Source organism: Equus caballus, chromosome 1 (genome assembly GCF_041296265.1).
Source record: "Equus caballus isolate H_3958 breed thoroughbred chromosome 1, TB-T2T, whole genome shotgun sequence".
NCBI classification, from domain to species: Eukaryota; Metazoa; Chordata; class Mammalia; order Perissodactyla; family Equidae; genus Equus; species Equus caballus.
The window spans coordinates 16993882-17014607 of NC_091684.1; the positions used below are offsets into that span (position 1 = coordinate 16993882).

The 20726-nt window shown below is 37.5% G+C and overlaps 1 protein-coding gene across 3 annotated transcripts in view; it reads right to left on the reverse strand.

The window, feature by feature from the left end:
* Positions 1-20726, reverse strand: part of ATRNL1 (attractin like 1) — a 740103-nt gene that overhangs the window by 80480 nt on the left and 638897 nt on the right. The window contains exons 28-29 of one of the 3 annotated variants that reach the window (XM_070260536.1): positions 16891-17005; positions 5651-5769 (exon numbers count right to left, since the gene is read on the reverse strand). The exons of 1 other annotated variant lie outside the window; for it this stretch is intronic. In XM_070260536.1, the coding sequence (XP_070116637.1) occupies positions 5753-5769; positions 16891-17005 (132 nt within the window). In that variant the 3' untranslated portion in view covers positions 5651-5752. Of the gene's footprint in view, positions 1-5650; positions 5770-16890; positions 17006-20726 lie in introns of those variants that run through there. One more of the 3 variants, XM_005602549.4, reaches the window with a different exon arrangement.

Genomic DNA, 20726 nt, shown 5'->3' on the forward strand with positions numbered 1-20726 from the left:
AGTAAAACATTTTTGGCAAGTAAATAATCTTTCCGAAGCTTGGTTTCATTAGCTGTAAAACAGGAATAATTTCCCCCATGGGTTGTATTAAGAAAATTAAATGGTTTTTTTATATATATAAAGCACTTGGGATAGTGGCTGTCCATGGGAGGTGCTCAGTAAATTGTGGTGATACCTAATGTTGTTATTTGGCTATAAGTTATAAAATTTGTTTTTATTTATATGTTAACATATCACATAATAATGGCTAGACGGATTTCCCCCAATTTGGAGGCATGTTTGAGATGGCCTGGCTTAAGATAAACTATGTGGTATCTACAAGATTCACTTTGGGAATTCTGGGGAAGAGCTTCAAAGACTGTGACAGCCATTCTCTTGAGCAGCTGAAACTGAGGCACAGAAAGCTCATGTGGTTGCTCCTTGGGAGAGATCACGGACAGAGAAAACAGTGACTTCAAAATTTGAGCCCCAAACTGAAAGTCACAAGGACACATACTCCAAATTACAAGAGCAGCTTTGTGACTAAGCTGCTTCCTATCTGGGCAACTCTGTGCAGCATCTCCTAGGGTGAGAAGCAGCAATAATCCTGATGATGATTAATCATTCTTCCAAGAAGTACAAGAGAAGCCAGGGAGCAACCATGAAAATGATCATTCTGACCACCTCTTGTCTCTTTTCTCCTAGAGCTTTCAGCATGCTGTTCACCCCTTCTCCCACCAGTCCCTACTTTGCTAGATCCTGCACAAGAACCATTTTCAGATTTAGAACTAGAGAAATCTGTGTCCTCAATGTTCAAAGGTGTGTATGTATGTATGTGTGTGTGTGCGTGTGTGTGAACTCACATGCATAGGAACCCTCAGTACGTATTATCTCTTCTTAATGCATTGTCTGCCTGGTTCAAATCCTAAGGAACACAGCCAGAGTATATTGTTTATATTCTAGAATACACTGAAGATAATTAATAAATAAACAGAAACACACATATATACAAAAATTCTAGTTTAAGTAAGCTTTTGAGGGCTGGCCCAGGAACCATATAACCAGGCAAATATAATTTCTATGAAAAGATATAGTCTGTAATCTATAAATTAACTTTTGGAATATGACCCATTTGCAGAAGAGGCCTGAGAAATACTTTTTATTAACTTTTTGCTTTGAAATAATTTGAGACTTACAGAAAAGTTAAAAGGAGTACAGAGTTCTCATTTGCCCTTCACATTTTACATAATCATGGTATAATTATCAAAACTGGAAAGTGAACCTTGATATAATACTACTGAGTAATCTACAGACCTTATTTGAATTTTGCCAGTTTTTCCACTTATGTTTTATTTCTGGTCCAAGATTTAATTCAGGATCTCACTGCATGTAGATGTCATTAGTCATTAGTCACTAATCAGTGTTAATTTCTCAGTCTTTGTCTTCCATGAGCTTCACACTTTTGAAGAGTTCTGGTCAGTTTGTCTTGTAGACTGTTCCTCAATTTGGATTTGTCTGATCTTTTGTCATGATTACACTGATATTATGCACTTAACAAGAGTACCACAGAAGTGATGTTTTGTTCTTTTAAGTACAACATATCAGGGGGTATACAATTTCTAAATGTTTTATTACTGGTGATATTAACCTTGATCGTTTGGATAAGGTCATGTCTGCTACATTTTTCTTTAATTTTTTTCCCCTCTGTAATTTCCCCTCTGTAATTAGTAAATGTCTTGTGGGAAGATACTTTGAAGCCATGCAAATGCGCTGTTTACACTGTATTTTCTCCCATTAATTCCGGATTCCATCAATGGTTCTTGCCTGCAATAATTACTACTGTGGTATTGGTCTGATGGTGATTTTCTATTTCCCTTATCCTTTATATATTCACTAACTAAAATTCTGCTGTAAAGAAGAGCTGCCCCTTCTCCCCCATTTATTTTTTCAACTATATATCTATGTTAATATGAACTCATGGATATTTAATTTATTTTGTGAGTTATAATCCAATAGTTAGTTATTTATTTTCTTCAAGTTGTTCCAGCTGTGGCAATCGGATTTTTCTTCAGGTGAGCTCCTGTGTCTTTTCAACACGTCTTCATAATTTTTTGAACACTTACTCTCTGGAACCATAAGATGTCCTAGACTCAACTTGCATATTCCCTTCCTAGCCTTAGAGTCAACTATTTTCCCAAAAAGCCCTGGTGCCTTTTTTGGAGAATGGTGTCAAGAAACCAAGATATAGGTGCTAAGTGTGTTTGTTGCTACCAAGATATCATTGCTTCCAGGCCTCCTCAGTGGACACAACTAAGAAACATACATATGTATACTAAGCCACACACACACATCTGTATTTCTATATGTATCTACCTGGATGTGAATGAGTTCATCCTGATCCCTCTAATTCCACCCCAATACCACAGGATTCATTCTACCCTTCTCACTTTCTTCCTATGTATCTTTATTTCCTGGACAGTGAGAAACTCAGCTTTCATTATCCAAAATGTATTTACTTCTTTGTTCAATCCTAGCATAGACTGAAAGTAGTGTCAGAATTGCTAACCCATGCCCCTGTTTCCAGAAGAAACAAAGGTACTAACTATAGGACAGTGTTTCGTATATTTTGCCTTTAGCTTTACAGTGTACAGTCAAATACTATTTTCCAAAGTTACTTAGGTTGCTATTCTCTTCCCTATTCCCTCAGTAAAGTTACTTATTCATTTGTAATACCTTAGGTTCATTTTTTATGGTTTGTATTCCATTTGGGTTCCCCACTTCCTGATTTTGTTTATTTATTGCATATGTGAAATCATTACAATGTTCCTAAGAGTCAGAGGCATACAAAAGGCTTCTCAAAGAAGCATCACTCCCTCTTCATCCCCACTACTCTCTCTTATTCTCTCATTTATATACTCCATTCCCACTTCACTCCTGTAGATCACCAATCTCATTTGATTTTGCTGTACTTTTCTTGTAAGTTTTTGCAAAATTAAGTAGATATCTCTATAATTTCTTAAATTTCCCTATTTCCTACATGAGGGATAGCATACTCTGGATATTCTTTTGCACTTTATGTTTCTCACTTAATAATATATCCTGACAATAAGTTCATATCAGTTCACCGAGATCTCCTCATTCATTTTAACAGATGCACTGTACTCCATTTGTGGACGTATCATAATTTATTTTACTCCTTCCCTATGTGTTGTCATTTAGGTTGTTTCCAATATTATGTGATTACAAACAATGCTGAAAGCAATAACTGACGCATATGTATTTTCACATTGCTGGAGGCATATTTGAGGGTGCATTCCTAGAAGTGGGACTGCGGGTCACAAGAGTTCAAGTTTTGTTAGGTATTGCCAAATTCCCCCTGCGGCAGGGCTGTACCAGTTTGCATTCTCACCAGCAATGTGTTGTCATATTTTTTAATTTTCACCAACATGATAGGTGAGAAATGGTATCTCAGTATTGTTTTAATTTGCATTTCTTAGAAATACTTTTAATGCAGATGGAAAAAGGAAGTGGAGGGGAAGCTCAGATGGACACGCAAGAGCTGCACAAAGAGCTAAAACAAAACTTAGGAGTGTCCTAATAAGACTTTAAGTCACCTAAGAAGCCTAGGAAAAGACGAGGAGTCTGAAGTGTTGGGGAAAGTGAAAAGCATTAATGCAAGGACTAAAGTGACCCACTGGAGATATACAGGGCAATAGATAATCTGTAATGCACTACGCATAAGATAAGTTTAAAAACATTGACTTGTCTTTACATGCAAGAGAAAAACTAATAACAAATAACGCTTAACACAGAGAGACTCAAGGTGTTTGAAAAATCTCAGTCTTAACGAACAACTGTGATCTAAAAACCAGCAACAAAGAATGCATTTTGTAGCCAAGCAAGAATCAGAAGAGGCTGTAAATGAATGGTCCAAGCAGCAGAAGCAACGTCTCGTGACTCACACCTAGGCCGTCAAGAAGAGTGTGGGGGGAGGGGGGGACTCTGATCCTGCTTAAGGCCCCGAGAATAAAGAATAGGCTTTGAAACATTCATTTTTAAGAAATGGAAAAAAGGATGGTCTCAGAAATGATCAACCAATGATCTTATGAATGACCAAACCATCAAAGGAAGATTGTCATATATGGAAAAAAATAACAAAAGACCCAAAGAAACCCGTTAAATGTAGAAAAAAACCACATTGCAAAACCACTAACGTGACTTGGGACAAACAGGTCTCCAGGACGGGGCTGAAACAATAGCCCTATTCAGTGGGGAGGAAATCAGTTGTTTTACCCTCAGTAAAGTTTCAATTATATTTCATAAGCCAAATCATAGGCCAGAGATTAAGGAGGTTTTTTTCATTTTTAAAACCTGAGAGAGATCTAGAAATAACTTATAGTAAGGTACATATAACAAATACATGGAAAAAATACAGTCAAAAGTATGAATTTGCAGCTAGCTCAAGAGTTGGACTCTGGGAAGTTAGCGCCAATAAGGACAGGTGAGTAAGAGAAAGGAGGAAAATAAGTAAGGAATATATTCAGTTTCTATTATGCTCTAGACACCACTTAGCCCCTGGAGATATAATGATAAATAAGGGGGAAATCCCTCCTCTTAGCTTGTCCGGGTAGAATAGAGACAGCGTAATAAAAATTCTACAATAGTAAGTAAAAAAACAAAGTAGTGGAACAAGAATGAATAGAAATGGGGACAAGTTTCACAGAGAAGGTGATCCTTGAATTAGAAATTCTTTCAGTGGAAAAGGGGAGGTGTGGGTGTTGGTGTGTATTAAAGGATAGTCTAGGCAGAGGGACTAGTATGTGCAAAGGGACAGAGGTATGGTGTATCCCTAACAAGTGGTATTTTACAAGTCATTTTGGAATCCAGCAGTGTGAGGCATTTAATATCTCCCTAAAATTATCATATTTGCAGATAACACAAATGGGTCACAGAGTATGAGAATGGTGTTTAGAAGGATAGGATTAAACTTCAAAAATGACCTTGAAGGCTGGCCCAGTGGCGCGGGGGTTAAGTGCGCATGTTCCGCTTCGGCAGCCTGGGGTTCGCAGGTGCGGACATGGCACCGCTTGGCACGCCATGCTGTGGGAGGTGTCCCATGTATAAAGTAGAGGAAGATGGGCATGGATGTTAGCTCAGGGCCAGTCGTCCTCTGCAAAAAGAGGAGGACTGGCAGCAGTGAGCTCGGGGCTAATCTTCCTCCAAAAAAAAAAGACCTTGAAACATCAGAGAAACTGAAATTAACTGTTTCCTTTTTTGTGCAAAAAACCCACAGTGGGTACAAAATGCAGAATGGCAGAATAGGTTAGCAAGGCTCAGAGGAGTCCGACTGACCTGGAAGTAGGAAAGTAATCAGCAGGGCAGGACAACTGGTTTTAAGAGAGGTGCGACACTGAATAACAAATAGTTACTGCAAAGCCAGAGAGAGACCCCTGGGTTCTAGCACTGGACCCACCACCTAATAAACGGTGGATTCTGAGGAAGTCTCTTCAGGTGAACTTCAGTTTCCCTGTCTGTCAAACCAAAGGGACAGAACTACCTCTAGGATCCCTTTCTATTTCATGGTTCTTGAGCCAATGATATTTCAGAAGGTTGAAGAGCGTTCTGAGAGTCATGAAGGGACCCATGCTGGAAGACATAGGCTCTACAAGGCACGATGGAGGGGCGGGGAGGATGCATGGAAACTGAACTGCAGGCTGGGAGGTGATTTCAAAACTGACTTCTATCACGTGATGGATTATTATAAGGACCACAATCAGCTGTTCTCTATTTCTGGAAAGACAAGAACAAGAAAAAAGAGAACAAAAGAATGGCATCAAATTGCAGTGAAGACTGTTAAATAAATAGAATGAATTAGTCCCAGAAGTTATGGGCATGGCTTTTGGGAAAGTCTTTAGAAACTGTCTGTCCGAGATGATTCTGGACAAGGTCACCAGCTGTGGCTGCAAGCAGTTGGATAAGCCAGATGTCACTTCAGTGCCCTTCCCATCTCTTTTTTTCTTCAGTCATATAATATTGTGTATAAACAGAGTAATACCAAATTACCCCATTTATCCATTTTATCTATCTATTAATATGAACAAGAGTTTCCCTTCCATTTTACCAGTAAAGTTTTGAATACAAATGTGACTTGGCCTCTCCCCATTACAGCTCTACATTCAGAGCTAATTGCCTCACAGAACACTTAAGGAGTCATTTTTCATTATGATGGTGAGCAAGGGGAAAGCAGATGGCACAGTCATGTTATTGATTTGATGATCCTTGCCTGGCTTGTTGGATAAATGGAACCGAATGTATGGCCACTGCATCCAGACTTTTAAGGCCTTCAAGGTTCAGTTCAAATTATGTCAGACAGCAGGTTCATGGGGCAAGAATCCATTTATTCCTCCAAGGCTTCTAAATGATGATCCCAGGGACCATATAGGACTCCTCAAACTATCGCCTTGGAGTCCTATGGACGAATTTAGTCTCTCAACTCTTAAGGGAGAGCATGAGCTCTCTCTTAAGTTTTGCCAATGCTTTATCTGTTTGATGGCTCTGAACTTGCTGCCCATCAGTTAGGGATGTCGGTGCCACTTACATAGGTTATGCTCCTCTGCAAATAATAAGGTGGATAAAAAGAAGTAAGTTACTCACTTTTCAGAGGGCCATTAACTCTTTCCCTAAAAGCCCTTAGAGAAAGATCATTCTGGCCTTAAAAAGTTAATGTAATTATAATCAACGTTTATTGTTTTTAGGCTTACAATACTACTGCTGCTGGGGCTTGTTCCTCCACTGGCCCTCTCATTAAGAATGAAGGCATATTCAAGCTCAAACATGCTTTTGTTAGATACTGTGGCACCACTTTACAGTCAATGGTAGGATTTGAGATTACATCAGCTATCAGTATAAGAGAATTTTTATCAAAACTTCAATATACTCCCACTCCCTTAGCAAGAAGGGACCATTGACCCTTTGAAGTAGTCCCCAGAAAAATGTTTATGCGAAAAGAAGGAATTCCCAGGGCCGTTGACCCACATTTTCTTAGCATTTTATCAGTTTGCTAGTAAAGAGATATTTTCTCAAGCTGCTTAATTTTCCTTTTTGGATCTAGGGAGTTCGCTTCTGTTTGCCATTTCTGGATCCTGGTGGCAGAAGGTTCTGCCCTCTGGTAAGGAGTGGATTAGTATTTTTATTTTTCTGGTTAGGTTTTGCAACACGGCATAATAAACATGAGGGAGGGGTAAAGTCCTTCCCTGCAGGAGAGAACCGGAGACCTTGGTTCTGGTCCCTGTTCAGCTACAACCGCATTGACCCTGGACAGGTCCGTCCCCATCTCTAGCTTTCCAGGCATCTCTTTTGCAAAATGTGGGTAGAATTAGATGATTTCTAAGTCAATTTCTAAAGCTCCAAAATTTCTAAAATTCTCTGACACGCAGAATTATCCATCCACTTTTGTTAAATGCAGGACATAGACTTCTGTTAAATTCTCCTAAACCCATGTAAAGTAGGACTATTTAATTCACGACCAATTAAAAGTAAAATGTCTTGCTAATCAGCAGTTTTATATAGACCATTGTGCCAGCTATCATAAGAAACACTGAGGGGCTGGTTTAGCCTTCACTTTTTATTCATACCCACAAAATTCTTGTCTCGTTGCCTCAAAGGCAGCTTGCTTATTCTAAACAAATCTTGATTCTCCCCTTTGGCTTTGTAAGTTGATTTGTTGAGTTGCTTATTTTTTCTTATTTTTCTCTTTGACCACATTATTTACCAGTCAATTCTAGAAATAACTGAAAGGGGTGGCAGGTGGGGAGAAGAAAAACCAAACATGTTGGCCATGTTTTCAGTGTTGGTGAGCTCATTTTTCGTGTTCATAAGTTCTAACACTTTATGTGAGTCTGTTTCTAATTGTTCTATCTTGAAAGTATTTGAGTTTGCTTTTGGGCTATTTCACTCATCTCTGCAGCGTGTTTAATTAGCCACGTTTGCTATTTCTTCAAGTTTCTTGTCCTTATTTTCTTCTTTGTTTCCTTTACACATTAATCAATTTCTATCAATTAACAATGGCACAAAGATAAATTTTAAAAACTCAAATGGGAGGTCCATGGCCATGTCACTTCACAGTGATACCAAGTCGTAAAAGAAAAAGCTTGTGCTGCCCCAAAAAGCACATACCTAATGGTTTTTGACCACAACCAAATAAATTCCCCTCAGCCCCAGAAAAAAACTAAAGAGCGCTATACTGTGAGATTTTCTTGTTTTAAATTCTGGCTCCATCGCTTATTTACTATGTGGCTACAGGCAAGTTACTCAACTTCCATGAGTTCATTTTTCTCAGCTGTGAAAGAAAAGTGATAATATATACCTTATATGGTGATAATAATTCAAAGAATAGTAATGAGCATAGAAGAGATTCACCACCAATGGCATGTGTTAATAATAACAACTACAACAGCAATTCATACTTTTTACTTGCCAGTTATATTTTGTGAGGTTAACCACCCTGAATATAGCTCACAAGTGGACATTTATTCCATAAGATTCAAAGTTATATTCTGGTCATAAAAGGTAGAACCAACTTGTGCTCTTTCAAACTTAAATAATATGGTGTTGTAAAAATTATTCAAAAACAAATCAAAGTTCAAATCACAAAAGTAGAATAACTTTATGATAGGTTTAGTACATGCTATAGTGGAAATACAAATTGCTTTATTGTTTTGTGGCATCTTTTATTAATATTTTGATTTTCCTTGAACCTTAAATCTAAGCAACTAAGTTTTAATAGATGTTTTTCACAAAAGGTACAGTGTTGGGCTTGATTTTAGTCCCCGGGACATTTGGCCTGAAACCTACATGAATCATAAAAATATAAAATCCAGTCCATCAGGCCTGAAAACTATGGGCCCAAAGTGAAATTTTGCCAGGTAAAGTTTACGTTTATGTAGAATATACCTACATATTTTCCAAATATTTTTTGGTGAAGAAGTTCTATCATTTAAGGATAATTAATTTTATTCATCAATAAATATTTACCAAGCAATTACAAAGTACCAGGAACTTCTTAGCAGCTGAAGATTCAAAGATAAAATGGGACACAGCCACTGCCCTCAAAGAGCTTACTATATGGGAAGAAAGTAATGCAAAGTACACAGTGACTTTGATATACGTTAGAAGGCAGTATAGAAGTGAAACAGAAAATCCTATGGGATTTCAGGGGGAATGAGGTCACATTTGTATGGCGGAAACTGGAAAGGCTTCCCAGAAGAGGAAGGCGCATTTGAACTGGACTTTGAAAACAGGCAGCTAAGAGGAAGAAGGCATTCCAGGTATAAAGAACAATAGTGAATGTGACAGACAACACGTGTAGACTCGTGGAATCATGGGAAGAAACATACATGTGGAATAATAACCTGGGAGCAATCATAAAGACATTCTATCTAGTCATCTTCCTTATTTTAGAGAGGAGAAACTGAGGGTCCAAGAGGTTAAAATAATTGCCCATAGATCCCCAGCTAGCTAGTGGTGTTATGCAGGTAGGCACGGATTCTGTGGGTGCTGAACCTGAAAGAGGATGAAGAGAGGTCAAGGAGCACCTTACACCCTAGAGTATACGTCTGGATTCACTTCAACAGGCAATGAGAATCAGCTAAAGTTTATGAGGAAGGGAGTGATATGATTAGAATTGTGCTTCCTTTGGCAGAAGTCCAGGTGAGAAGCAGCCACCTGAATAAAAAATGGAGGGAGTAAGAATGGCAAAAAGAAGATGTCTGCTCTGCTACAGGGGTAAAATATAAAGAGCTTCATGATTACTTGGATGTAAAAGGGGAGAAGGGGAGAACAAGGAAAGCTAACTCCAGGGTTTCAAACTTGTAACGCCCACCCTGAAATGGGCATTACAGAAGCAGTAAAGTCAGGAGAGAAGAGCTGGTCTGGGAGCAGGCATGGCAGCAGGGGAGGGAGGGAAGGAAGAATGACTGTCTACCTAAACAGTAGCAAATCCAGGTTGAGATGCTATCGTTCAACAGGTGAGAGGTGTTGGATGAAGACCCACAGAGCTAAGAGGTAGCTGAGATGCCCCCCTAAGTGAGCGGAAAGGGCACGATTCTAAAGGGAGAGAGTGGAGAAGGATGAGAAGTTGGCTAAAGATCAAACCATCAATCCTCCGGGAATGCCTACCTGTATTTAGAGGGCAGATGGAGACAATGAACAGAGGGAAGTGCTTTACATCCATTATCTCTAAGCAAAGTCTAAGTAGGTACTTGAGATAGATCAAGGCACAGAACACCAAAGAAGGGGAATGTTTCCAGAAATTGAGGAGGCAAGGTGGGGAATATTCAACAGTCAAACACTAAAGAGACATGATGACAAGTGAGAACTGAAGGGAGGGCATTTTAATGACTGTGTTTATCACTTTGTTACTACCACAGAATGATATTAAGCTTAGCGATCATAATGTCAGTTTTATTTTACCTCTCTCATAGCACTATCTACTCGTTGTTCATAGCATTCAATATAATCTGTAATTATGGGTTTACTTGCATGACTACTTGTTTCATGTCTATCTCCATATAGGCTGTAACATCTATGAGGGCAGAAACCCTTTCTGTTTTGTTTGCTAATATATATCCAGTGCCTGGCAGTATAGCAGACACTTTTAAATAGTTCTTGAATGAATAAACATAACAAATGAAGATTCACAATAACTGTATTTTGGATAGAAGATAAAGTCATTTTGTACTATTGATTTTAGGGTCTTTTTAATACCAGGTAAATTTTTTTTGACACAGAGTCATATTTATTAACAATAATCTCAGACGTTTGTTCTTATCTCTGTTGTTTCCTGGGCTCTCTCTTAATTTTGTAGTTTATTTTGCCATGAAGTGCCCAGTTTTTCTTTCTTCTTTTGAATATACATATGCTGGATTTAAACAATAATTGGATTTGAGATTAAAAGTTAAATAACATGCTAGATTTTTATAATGACATTCTGATACAATTCAGTAGTTTTATTTCTCATTCCAGCCACCTCTAACAAGAGTGCTAAGATTAGATCAACACGTGTGTTCCTACAGGTGTGAAGGTATAGTGTCAGAGTTATGGAAGGAAAACAGATTCTTAAGGGACAGGAAACTCCAGAGGCTTCTGAAAATTTTACAATAGGTTTAAAAAACTGGCTTCAGAAGCAAGAGTAAGGCACTGCGATGCAGCAGACCTGACATGTGCTCCACCTCTGAGATCGCGGAGGATCTCGACCTCCCACTGGTGCTATGAGACAGATGTCTTTTGTTCACCTCTAAAATGTGGGCATTAGGAACGATCTGAATCTTTCAAATATGCTGAGAAGATTGGGAATTAGCTTTTATTAATAAAATTATTACAATTTTTTAAAATTTAATGAGTGGTGCTAATTATTTTTAGTCACTAACAAGCAATATATAGAAATATAGTTTCTTAGCTGGCCCTGAGCAGCTGGAAAGATAAGTTATGGTACCACTTACAAGCGAGTTATTTGCTCTTCCTACCCCAAACTGGTATGACTGAGTATAATTTGTAGCAGAACTGCATGACACGGTTGGAGTGAAACGCATCCCAGGAATCTAACCCAATCCCATCATTTTGTATATGAGAAAACAGGACCCAGAGACTAAAAGACTTGCCCATGGTCACACAGCTCGTTGCTGGAAGACCTGGATCTAGATCTCAGGACTTGGGACTTCAAGTCCATGGCTCACACATATAAGCTTAAGTTCTTTTCCTATAATTGCATGCCCCTTGTTGCCATTACACACTGAGTCATAGCTTCATTGACAGATGTGTCATGGCATGTACATATTTGCATTTTACCAAATTTCTGGAGTTAAAAACTAGGAAAGATAAATGTATCCTTGCCTCCTTAAGCCCAATGCTTAGCAGAACCCTCCAGATCCTTCCTCTTTGACTTTGGATATAAAGCCTTTTTGGGATAAGGGCTATCTGGAGTACCACTCTATCTTTATCCAGAGAAGCACAGTGTTGAGGACGAGTTTCACGGGCTGAGGATCCAGATGGCTCTGGGTTTGATTCTGGTTTGTTCGCTCACCAGCTGTACTGGCCCTGGACAAGGCATTTAATCTCTCTCGAGCTTTTTTAATCTACAAAAGTGGAATAATAACAGCTAGTTCATAGAGTTATTAGGAGAGTTCAGCCAATGAATGTACATAAGGCACCTGATACAATGCTCAGAATTACTAGTTCTGTTTCTCCCATGTCTTTTCATTTAAACCAAAGCTCTCCTGTCATCATTACAAAGAGGAAAGGCATCCGTGACACTGTGAGTAGAAGATCATTTTGAACATTACACATTATTTCTAGATTTTTCAAAATAACCAGGTCATTCTGTCAAAACTTCTAAGCCTAAAGAAAAAAATGTCAAAACCTTAGACTTTCCAGCAGTATTCTTTTTGGTAATGTTAGAGTCAATCAAACATGAGGCAAGATCAGGGCAAAAGTCTACTTTTAGTTGAAGCACAGAGCTCGGTTTTGGCAGTGGACATTTGGGCCACTGGGATTTTTAATCCAGTGAGAAAAGTTAATCTGCTTCTTATTAGTAAGAATCCATAAACTATGAAATCCATAATCCTCCATCAAAAGTGACAGCAATCATTATCATTTTCAATTTATGCTTTTGACGACCTCTATTTACTTTGCCCACATTTCATCTTAATGTGACTCTAAAACGTTTGGGGACCTTGCTGTCCAAGGTGATTGGAGACATGCTTGGTTGTTTAGTGTCATGCAGAGGTTACTTGACGTGCCCTGTTTTCATGGGGATGTCAGTCTTTCAACCACTTTGAGGTCAGCAGAGAAAGTGGCTGTACAGTGTACATATGCCGATGGCAGAAAGCCCACATTAACCCAAGCGAGTCTGGCATGGTTGGCAGTGGTTGCTCACAGAAAACACAAGAACGAAGCAGCAGGTTACAGGGTTGGGGAGCAGGGAACCTAATTAGTCCAGCTCCAGGAAAGCCGCAAAGCCTATTTAATGTATTTTCTTTTACTCTTCTAAGCCACCTAGAGGGAGAATTGCTCACAAACATCTAAATTCATTACATTACACACACACACAAAGATTAGTGCATGGGGCAGTCTGAAGGATGAATCTGTCTTTCTTCTGACCTCTGTTAAGATGAAAGCCACAAAAGGACTTTACACATTTTAGACAGACACTAAAAGGGCCATATCTAATTATTATTTGCAAAGTATTGCTGAAATACTTGCTGGTGGAAAGAGAATAAAGTCCAAAGACAATGACATTATTTTAAATTGAAAAAAAGAAAATCACTAGCTGCTATAGAAAAGAGATGGCCAAAATTGTACCTAGATGTTTCTGAACCACTTATTTGTTAGTGCTGAAATTCAGTTTCTAAGAGAAAACCGCCATTTCTACCTTCTCCATATCCCCAAACTCATCCATATCTTAAATGCTTTTATTCATGCAATGAAGGGTACATTATGAAAAGCATCCCTCGACATTTAGGAAGCTACATTTCAAAAAAGGGCCTGATAAAAAATTTTGAGATTATGCAAAGTACTGCAAGAGGACTTTTAATCTAATAATTAATGCTAATTAATCACTGAAAAGATATGCTAACATTTAGAGTCATAAATAGCCTAAGAGCCAAGAGAAGATTCCTGGCACCCTGTCCTTCACACAGTGGAGATGGGGTCAGGTGTCTGTCCATGAAGCTCCTCCTCTACCTCCTTTTCAACTCCCCAAACCTCTAACCCTGCATCAGTAGTGGAGGAGGCTCTTTAGAAAACAGGGCTCCTAGGAGAGCAATGTGGGAAATAGTGAATGAACTCTAGTCCAATTGCTCATTTTACTGTATTTCACTGAGGCTCATAGATGAAGTGGTTGCCTAAGGTTACCACATTTCCCAGGTCTCTTAACATCATCGTCATCATCAAAATAATTTATGAACTGCTTTCTATGTGTAGGGTGCTGTGATAAGCACAGGCACAGAGATGGACTTCCTGCAAAGATATGAGATAAGCTAAACACTAGCAATGAGACAACCAAAGTCAACATTTCCCTCCCAAGAGCCAATATGGTTTCCAAATAATCATTGGAATGCATTTCCTCTCAAATATTGGATGATACTATGTTAAGTTTTAATTGGTTGTGTACACACCAAATGTCTTGATGAAGAGTGAAAAAAAGGAGTCATTTAGTTTGTATGTTGGTGTCAGCATTTGCTTTGTTTAGGGAAAGTCTAAATGTCAACATTAGAAAATTTCTTTCTATAGACACTGACTTTTTTTCCCAGTGAAGTCAAAAGTTTTTTTTTCCTGCTTTTTTCCCACAAATTCCCCCACTACATAGTGGTATATTTTTGTTGTAGATCCTTCTAGTTGTGGCATGTGAGACACTGCCTCAGCATGGCCTGACGAGCGGTGCCATGTCCGTGCCCAGAATCCGAACCAGGAAACCCTGGGCCACCAAAGTGGAGTGTGCGAACTTAACCACTCGGCCATGGGGCCGGCCCAAGAGTTTTTATTTTATTGTTTCCCAGGTCGTACTGTAAAAAAATTTCAAACCTATAGCAAAGTGAAAAGAATTTTATAATGAACACCAGCATTCCTGCTACGTAGATTCTTCCATTGGCATTTGCTTTACTTGCTTTATGACATATCTGTCCATCTCCCCATCCTCCTATCCATTCATCAATATCGTATGATTTTGGTGCATTTCAAACTAGAATGCAGACAGCAGATAATACTGTATTTTGAAGGAGTAGAATCAAAGAGTCTTCCTACTCCTAGAAAGATAGCTGGAAAAAATTTATTAGTTTTTTTTAAAATAAAGAAGCAGCTCATCCTGAATTATACACACAGATATTCAACATAGTTCAATCTACAGGCACTATAAAAAGTATGGTAAGTTAACTCAAGGTTTTGTCTTCCTGTATCAACCCTGTAGACATTTTCATTACTCCTCCAAATGTTTGGCTTTGTGAAGACATGGGCTGCAAATTATACAGAATTAAGCTCTCTGTTGTAGATCATCAGGAAAAATTACCTGGAATGTTAGCAATAAGTATTTTTTGTTGTTTTGCTCTGTACTCTAGTATTTTCCCAATTATTCCTTGAGTGTAGAAATACAGAGATTTCTATGCTTCACTTCCCTTATTTATAAAATGAGTTTTATAATACCTATCACACAGGCTTGTCATGAGGATCAAATGTGAAAAATAGGAAAACACTTTGTAAAGAGTAAGGCACTATGCACATCCATGATAGCATGATCATTAGTAATCATAATGCATCCATAGTGACACAGCTGAAGTAATGGTCCACACTGCTACTTGGCTCCTTCAAATCAGCCAAAAAGATTTCAAAGGTTAAAGGGACAGAGTATTGGCAGTTGCCTTCACTCTGCCTCTCAGTATGTCATCTTGTCAAGGATCTAGAAGAACCTTGGTGTATATCACATAGGCTTGTTTTCATTAGTGAAGTGTTTGTTTTGGAAATCATCCCAGCCTTAAAACAATACTTCCATTAGCTGGGCACAGTACCCATAATTACCCATCTTATCTGACCAGTGCCAAACTATTCTCCTTACTGCATCCTATTTACCTTGGTGGTTCTGAAAGGAGAAGAGGGAGGCATTCACTCAGTGTATGAGAAGGTGAAGAGAGCGTTTATTTCTTTGAATAAACACGTTCAAAAGAACTTTGGGTAGAAATTCCTGCAACAAGATATCATTAGGTATCATAAATGACAAGTCTAAAGGTGATGGAAACCCTCTGTCCCCATATGGGAAAAATTCTGTTACATGACTGTCTTAAGTTTATAAGAGATAAAGTAGTGTAGCTTCCACTTTCGTGTCTGGTTGGACACAAATCAAGAAAGTGAGGAGCAAGGTCACAGCTAACTAGGGAGTCAAGAAAAGATAAAATAAGCAGAGAGGAGAGTTCATCATCGATTACTGTTATTGAAAACCTGCTAGATCTCTGGCACTGTGTTTTATGCTTAAGCGGAATTGAAGAAAAAGATAGATTTGAAATCACCCTTACCCTCAAAAAGCATCCATTTCACTAAAAGTTGTTTAGAGAAAACAGTCAGGAGACAGAAAAATTAGAAATTATAAGCAGATTAAATAGGATGTGTAAAAAGAGAGAATAAGCATGATTTGTGATTTAATGACAAGTTATACTTAACATCGAGCATGTTTACAATGTGGACAACATCACGGCAATGAGAGGATCACTAAGAGGATATATTTAGCTACCCCAAAATTCAAAATATGCTTTTCATGTAGGGAGAAGACAATCAGAGGAAAGGCTGGCTATGCCCATCTAAAGGAGAGGATTCCCTGGCCCATGAGCTCCGCCTGTCTGGTGGTGACAGCAAGACCATATCCTAATCATAGTGAGATGGTTACATCAAGCTATCATCCTCTGATGCCTCTAAACAGTCCAAACATGCAAGTAAGTTCCCTAATTTAGTTCTATATTTACAAAGCAAACGTCTAATCATATTTATAATTTGGCATCCTATTTGACACACGTACTGGGAGAAAAGAGGCTGCCCTTAAAGGGTGGAGAACTTGTCTGCCCTGCTAGTGAGATTTCTCACCTTAATTACAACATCAAATTGGGGTGTGTGTGTGAACATACATACGTGTATATAATGTACAAACACACACACAGACTCAACATGTTTTTTTAAGAGAAACACTGGCAAATTTGAATTTATAGCAATGCACAAATCGAGATATTTGGGTAAAAGTTTGTATTCTAATAAAATTTTACTGTGCTCTAAATTGGAACCATATAAATATCATTACTATGCTATTTGATAGTATTGTTTATTTCTTCTGTTCAGTCTACATGTTTTGCTTAACTGCTGATGGCTCCTCATTCTGCTTACCTGACTGCCCAGGGGGAGGGGCACCTGATGATCCTCGCGGTAGACAAAGAAACACAGTCAGAACAGCAGCTCTGTTCCCAGCACACGGTTCAATGGCTATAGGTTTGGGCGCCCCCTGAAAAAGAAAACCTATTTTCAATCTTCACAATTGATGTGACCCAGCTATTTTACTTTTTCCTATCTCTGCTTCAGTCAACCTATACATTCCTAGTGGTTGGGGACACAGGATGTTTTGGGTTTTTTTAATAGTTCAACTGAATATTTTATTACAGTAACGTAGTTTTTTTTGTAGTGATGGTCATTAACATTTAGAAGACCGTTTTCTTGGAGTATTTTATGTTGGTACATATTTTTTGCAATTTTTGAACAGTACTCTTTGCTTTGTTCTATTTTTAGCTTGTTTTTTCTTTAATAGACTGTATTTTTAAGAGAAGTTTTAGGTTCACAGCAAAATTAAGAGGAGGGTATAGAGATTTTCCATATACCCACTGCCCCCATGCATGTATAGCCTCCCCCATTATCAACTTCCCCACCAAAGGGGTACATTTGTTACAATATATGAACCTACATTGACACTTCATAATCACCCAGAGTCCATAGTTTACATTAGGGTTCAGTCTTGGAGTTGTACATTCTATGGGTTTGGACAAATGTATGACATGTATCCACCATTATACTACCATACAGAGTAGTTTCACTGCCCTAAAAATCCTCTGTGCTGTGCCTGTTCATCCCTCCCTCCACCCTCAACACCTGGAAACCACCGAACTTTTTACTTTCTCCACAGTTTTGTCTTTTTCAGAACGTCATATAGTTGGAATCATATAGTATTTAGCCTTTTCAGATTGACTTCTTCCACTTAAAAATATACATTTAAGGTTGTTCCATGTCTTTCAATGGTTTGATAGCTCATTTCTTTGTAGGGCTGAATAATACTCCATTGTCTGGATATACCTGTCTATTTATCCATTCACCTATGGAAGGACATTTTGGTTGATTCCAAGTTTTGGAAATTATGAATAAAGCTGCTACTATCATCCTTGTGCCAGTTTTTCTGTGGACATAAGTTCTCAGCTCCTTTGGGTAAATATCAAGGAGAATGATTGCTGGATCATGTGGTACCATGTGTCATTTTTGCACTATATCCTGGCACAGTGTGATGTGCAATAGGCCTACATTTGAATAAATGAATGCATTTCACTATACTTAATGTACAGTCTGTAAGCCACAAATTATGCAACTTTTTTTGCTTTTTTGCAATTGTTTACTGTCACCAATGATGTAGTATATAACACAATTTATCTAATTAAATTATCACAATCCAAAATTTCCTGTTGGCATATCTTTAAACTTCATTAAATAGATATGTAATAATCACCCACCAATGCATTTGTATAAATAATTTGACTAGGAATAAAATAGAGTAAATGAATATAAGATAATGATTATAACAGTAATAGCTAGTATTTTATTAAGTACTTACTATGGATTAGGTGTTCAAAATACTTTAAATACAGAAACTTTTAAATCTTACAACCCTGTAGGATGAGAACACCGAAGCAAGAAGTTGAAAAAACTTGGACTGGTGGTTACCATTGGGGAAGGGGAGAGGGGGGAGGGCAAAAGGGGTGATTAGGGTCACATGTGAGGGGATGCACTATAATTAGTGTTCGGGTGGTGAACGTGATGTAATGTACACAGAATTCGAAATATGAGGTACATCCAAAAAAAATAAAAATTAAAAAAATAAATAAATAAAATAGTTTGGGTGGTGAACATGATGTAATGTATACAGAATTCGAAATATGGGGTACATCCAAAAAAAATAAAAATTAAAAATAAATAAATAAAATAGTACCACCACTTTAAAAAAAAAAAAAAACTTGCTCAAATTCACATCACTAGGAAGTAGCAGGGCTGGGATTTATAATCTGGCAGGCTGCCTCCTGAGTCCATGTTCTTAACCATACGATGCAGTTTATCATATGTGTGCATGTACAAACAAACATGCACCTACACACATGCAACCAGAAACACATGTGCAATCACACATGTGAACACATAATCTGTGCACACAAGTGTGGACATAAACACACACAAGGAATTTGGCTTTAAATACAAAGTCACCTTTGAAACAGTGTGGGTATCATTTTAGCCTGGGAATGGTGGTTTAGGCTATTTTGCTCAAAAAACTACAGGTGAGACATAGTCCACATATCAAAGCAATTATCTATGCATAAAGGCAAAATTAAATAGAAGAAAAAATACCACAGCTTTAATTATTAGAACAAATGATTTGTTTAGCTTTTTTTCACTGATGATATTTGAACTTTTCAGAAGGAATACAGACATGTGTAGTCATTCACCTAGAATAGTTTAGAATACTGCCGTTTCCAGAAAGTTTAACGAGGCATTAAAGATAAAATATGTTCCCTTTCATGTAAAACTTAGACTGAAATTTCTGGTGACAACGGTTTTATGTGGTTATAAAGGATTTCTCCTTTATAGCAACATAAATCTCATGTTTTAAAATTATCTTCATACAGATATATTTTGGGAGTTTTCCATATAAAGGTGAAAGTGGCCATGGTGGTAGAAATAAAGGGCATAAAAATCTTCCATGAAAATGCTGTAAGCCATGTTGCAATACTTGTATCAAGTTGCATGATCTATGGTTTATACTTTAAAGCTTACATTTAATTTAACAGAAATATTTTTGAAAACGTTAAGTCAGAATCAGCATAAGTACATAGATAATCTCTAATGATGTAAATATTTAGAGAATAGGCTTGTCATATTTCGAGGCTAAAAGAAAAATACTATGAATGTTTTGAACCATATTTCCAGGCTACTGAAGTTTATTCTAATTTAATAAATGCAAAGTATATGTAAAGGTCAATTGGTTAAAATATACTAGGAGAAAATAAAATGAATTCAGGTTTAAATGATGGTAATACATTGGAAAAACCCAAACCCCTTTTAGTATGCCTAGAAATAATTTATCATTTTTACCATCAGGCAAGGTTTTCTTTGTTGTTTTGTTTTTAAGCTTTTGATGCAATAACTGGCACTATTCAAAATATCCAAAGTCATGTGAAAATACTTGATTACAAAAATTAGAAGACAAGAATTTTATGATTACAGCAAAACGAAACAAAAAACCACAATGGCTGCGAAACAGTGGTTCTTGGTTTAGAGGATCTAGAAAAACAAGAAGCAATTTGAGAATACATCTGTTGATTGCGTTGTTAGGTTACCTTTCTGCTGTATTTAACACTACAAGAAAGGGTTTTAAACATCAAGTGCTGATGCCAAAAGCACCAACTGAGAGAGAAATTAGCAAAAACTAACTGTAAACTTCAGGTGGAAAATGGCTTAATTATTCAATACTTTAAACTTATGAGACTCAGCAACAAAGACAGCAGTAAAATATCTTGACCATGGAAAAGGAATTATGCTTGCATAAAAGCCACTTCTGTAAAATCTTCCTTACAATAATGCTCTCACTCTTAATTCTACTGCTATTGTACAGAAAATATTCATAAATTTCTTTATATTGATAAGCTATATGAAAGGAAATTATAATTCTACTTTAAAATCAAATTGGCTTACAACTTTGTCTATTTTTAGCTATACAATTTTCATAAAAGGATATTAGCAAAAATATGAATTATTCATTATGTTTAAAATATTAGTGACTAGCACAGGCTCTTTGACACTTCTGGCAGGAACTCACATAATTTGAAAAATTATTTCAAAGAATTTGTGGCAAATCTCACTTTCAATACAGATTTTTAAATACAAAAGAAAAAAATACTTTATAGCATTTGAATTTT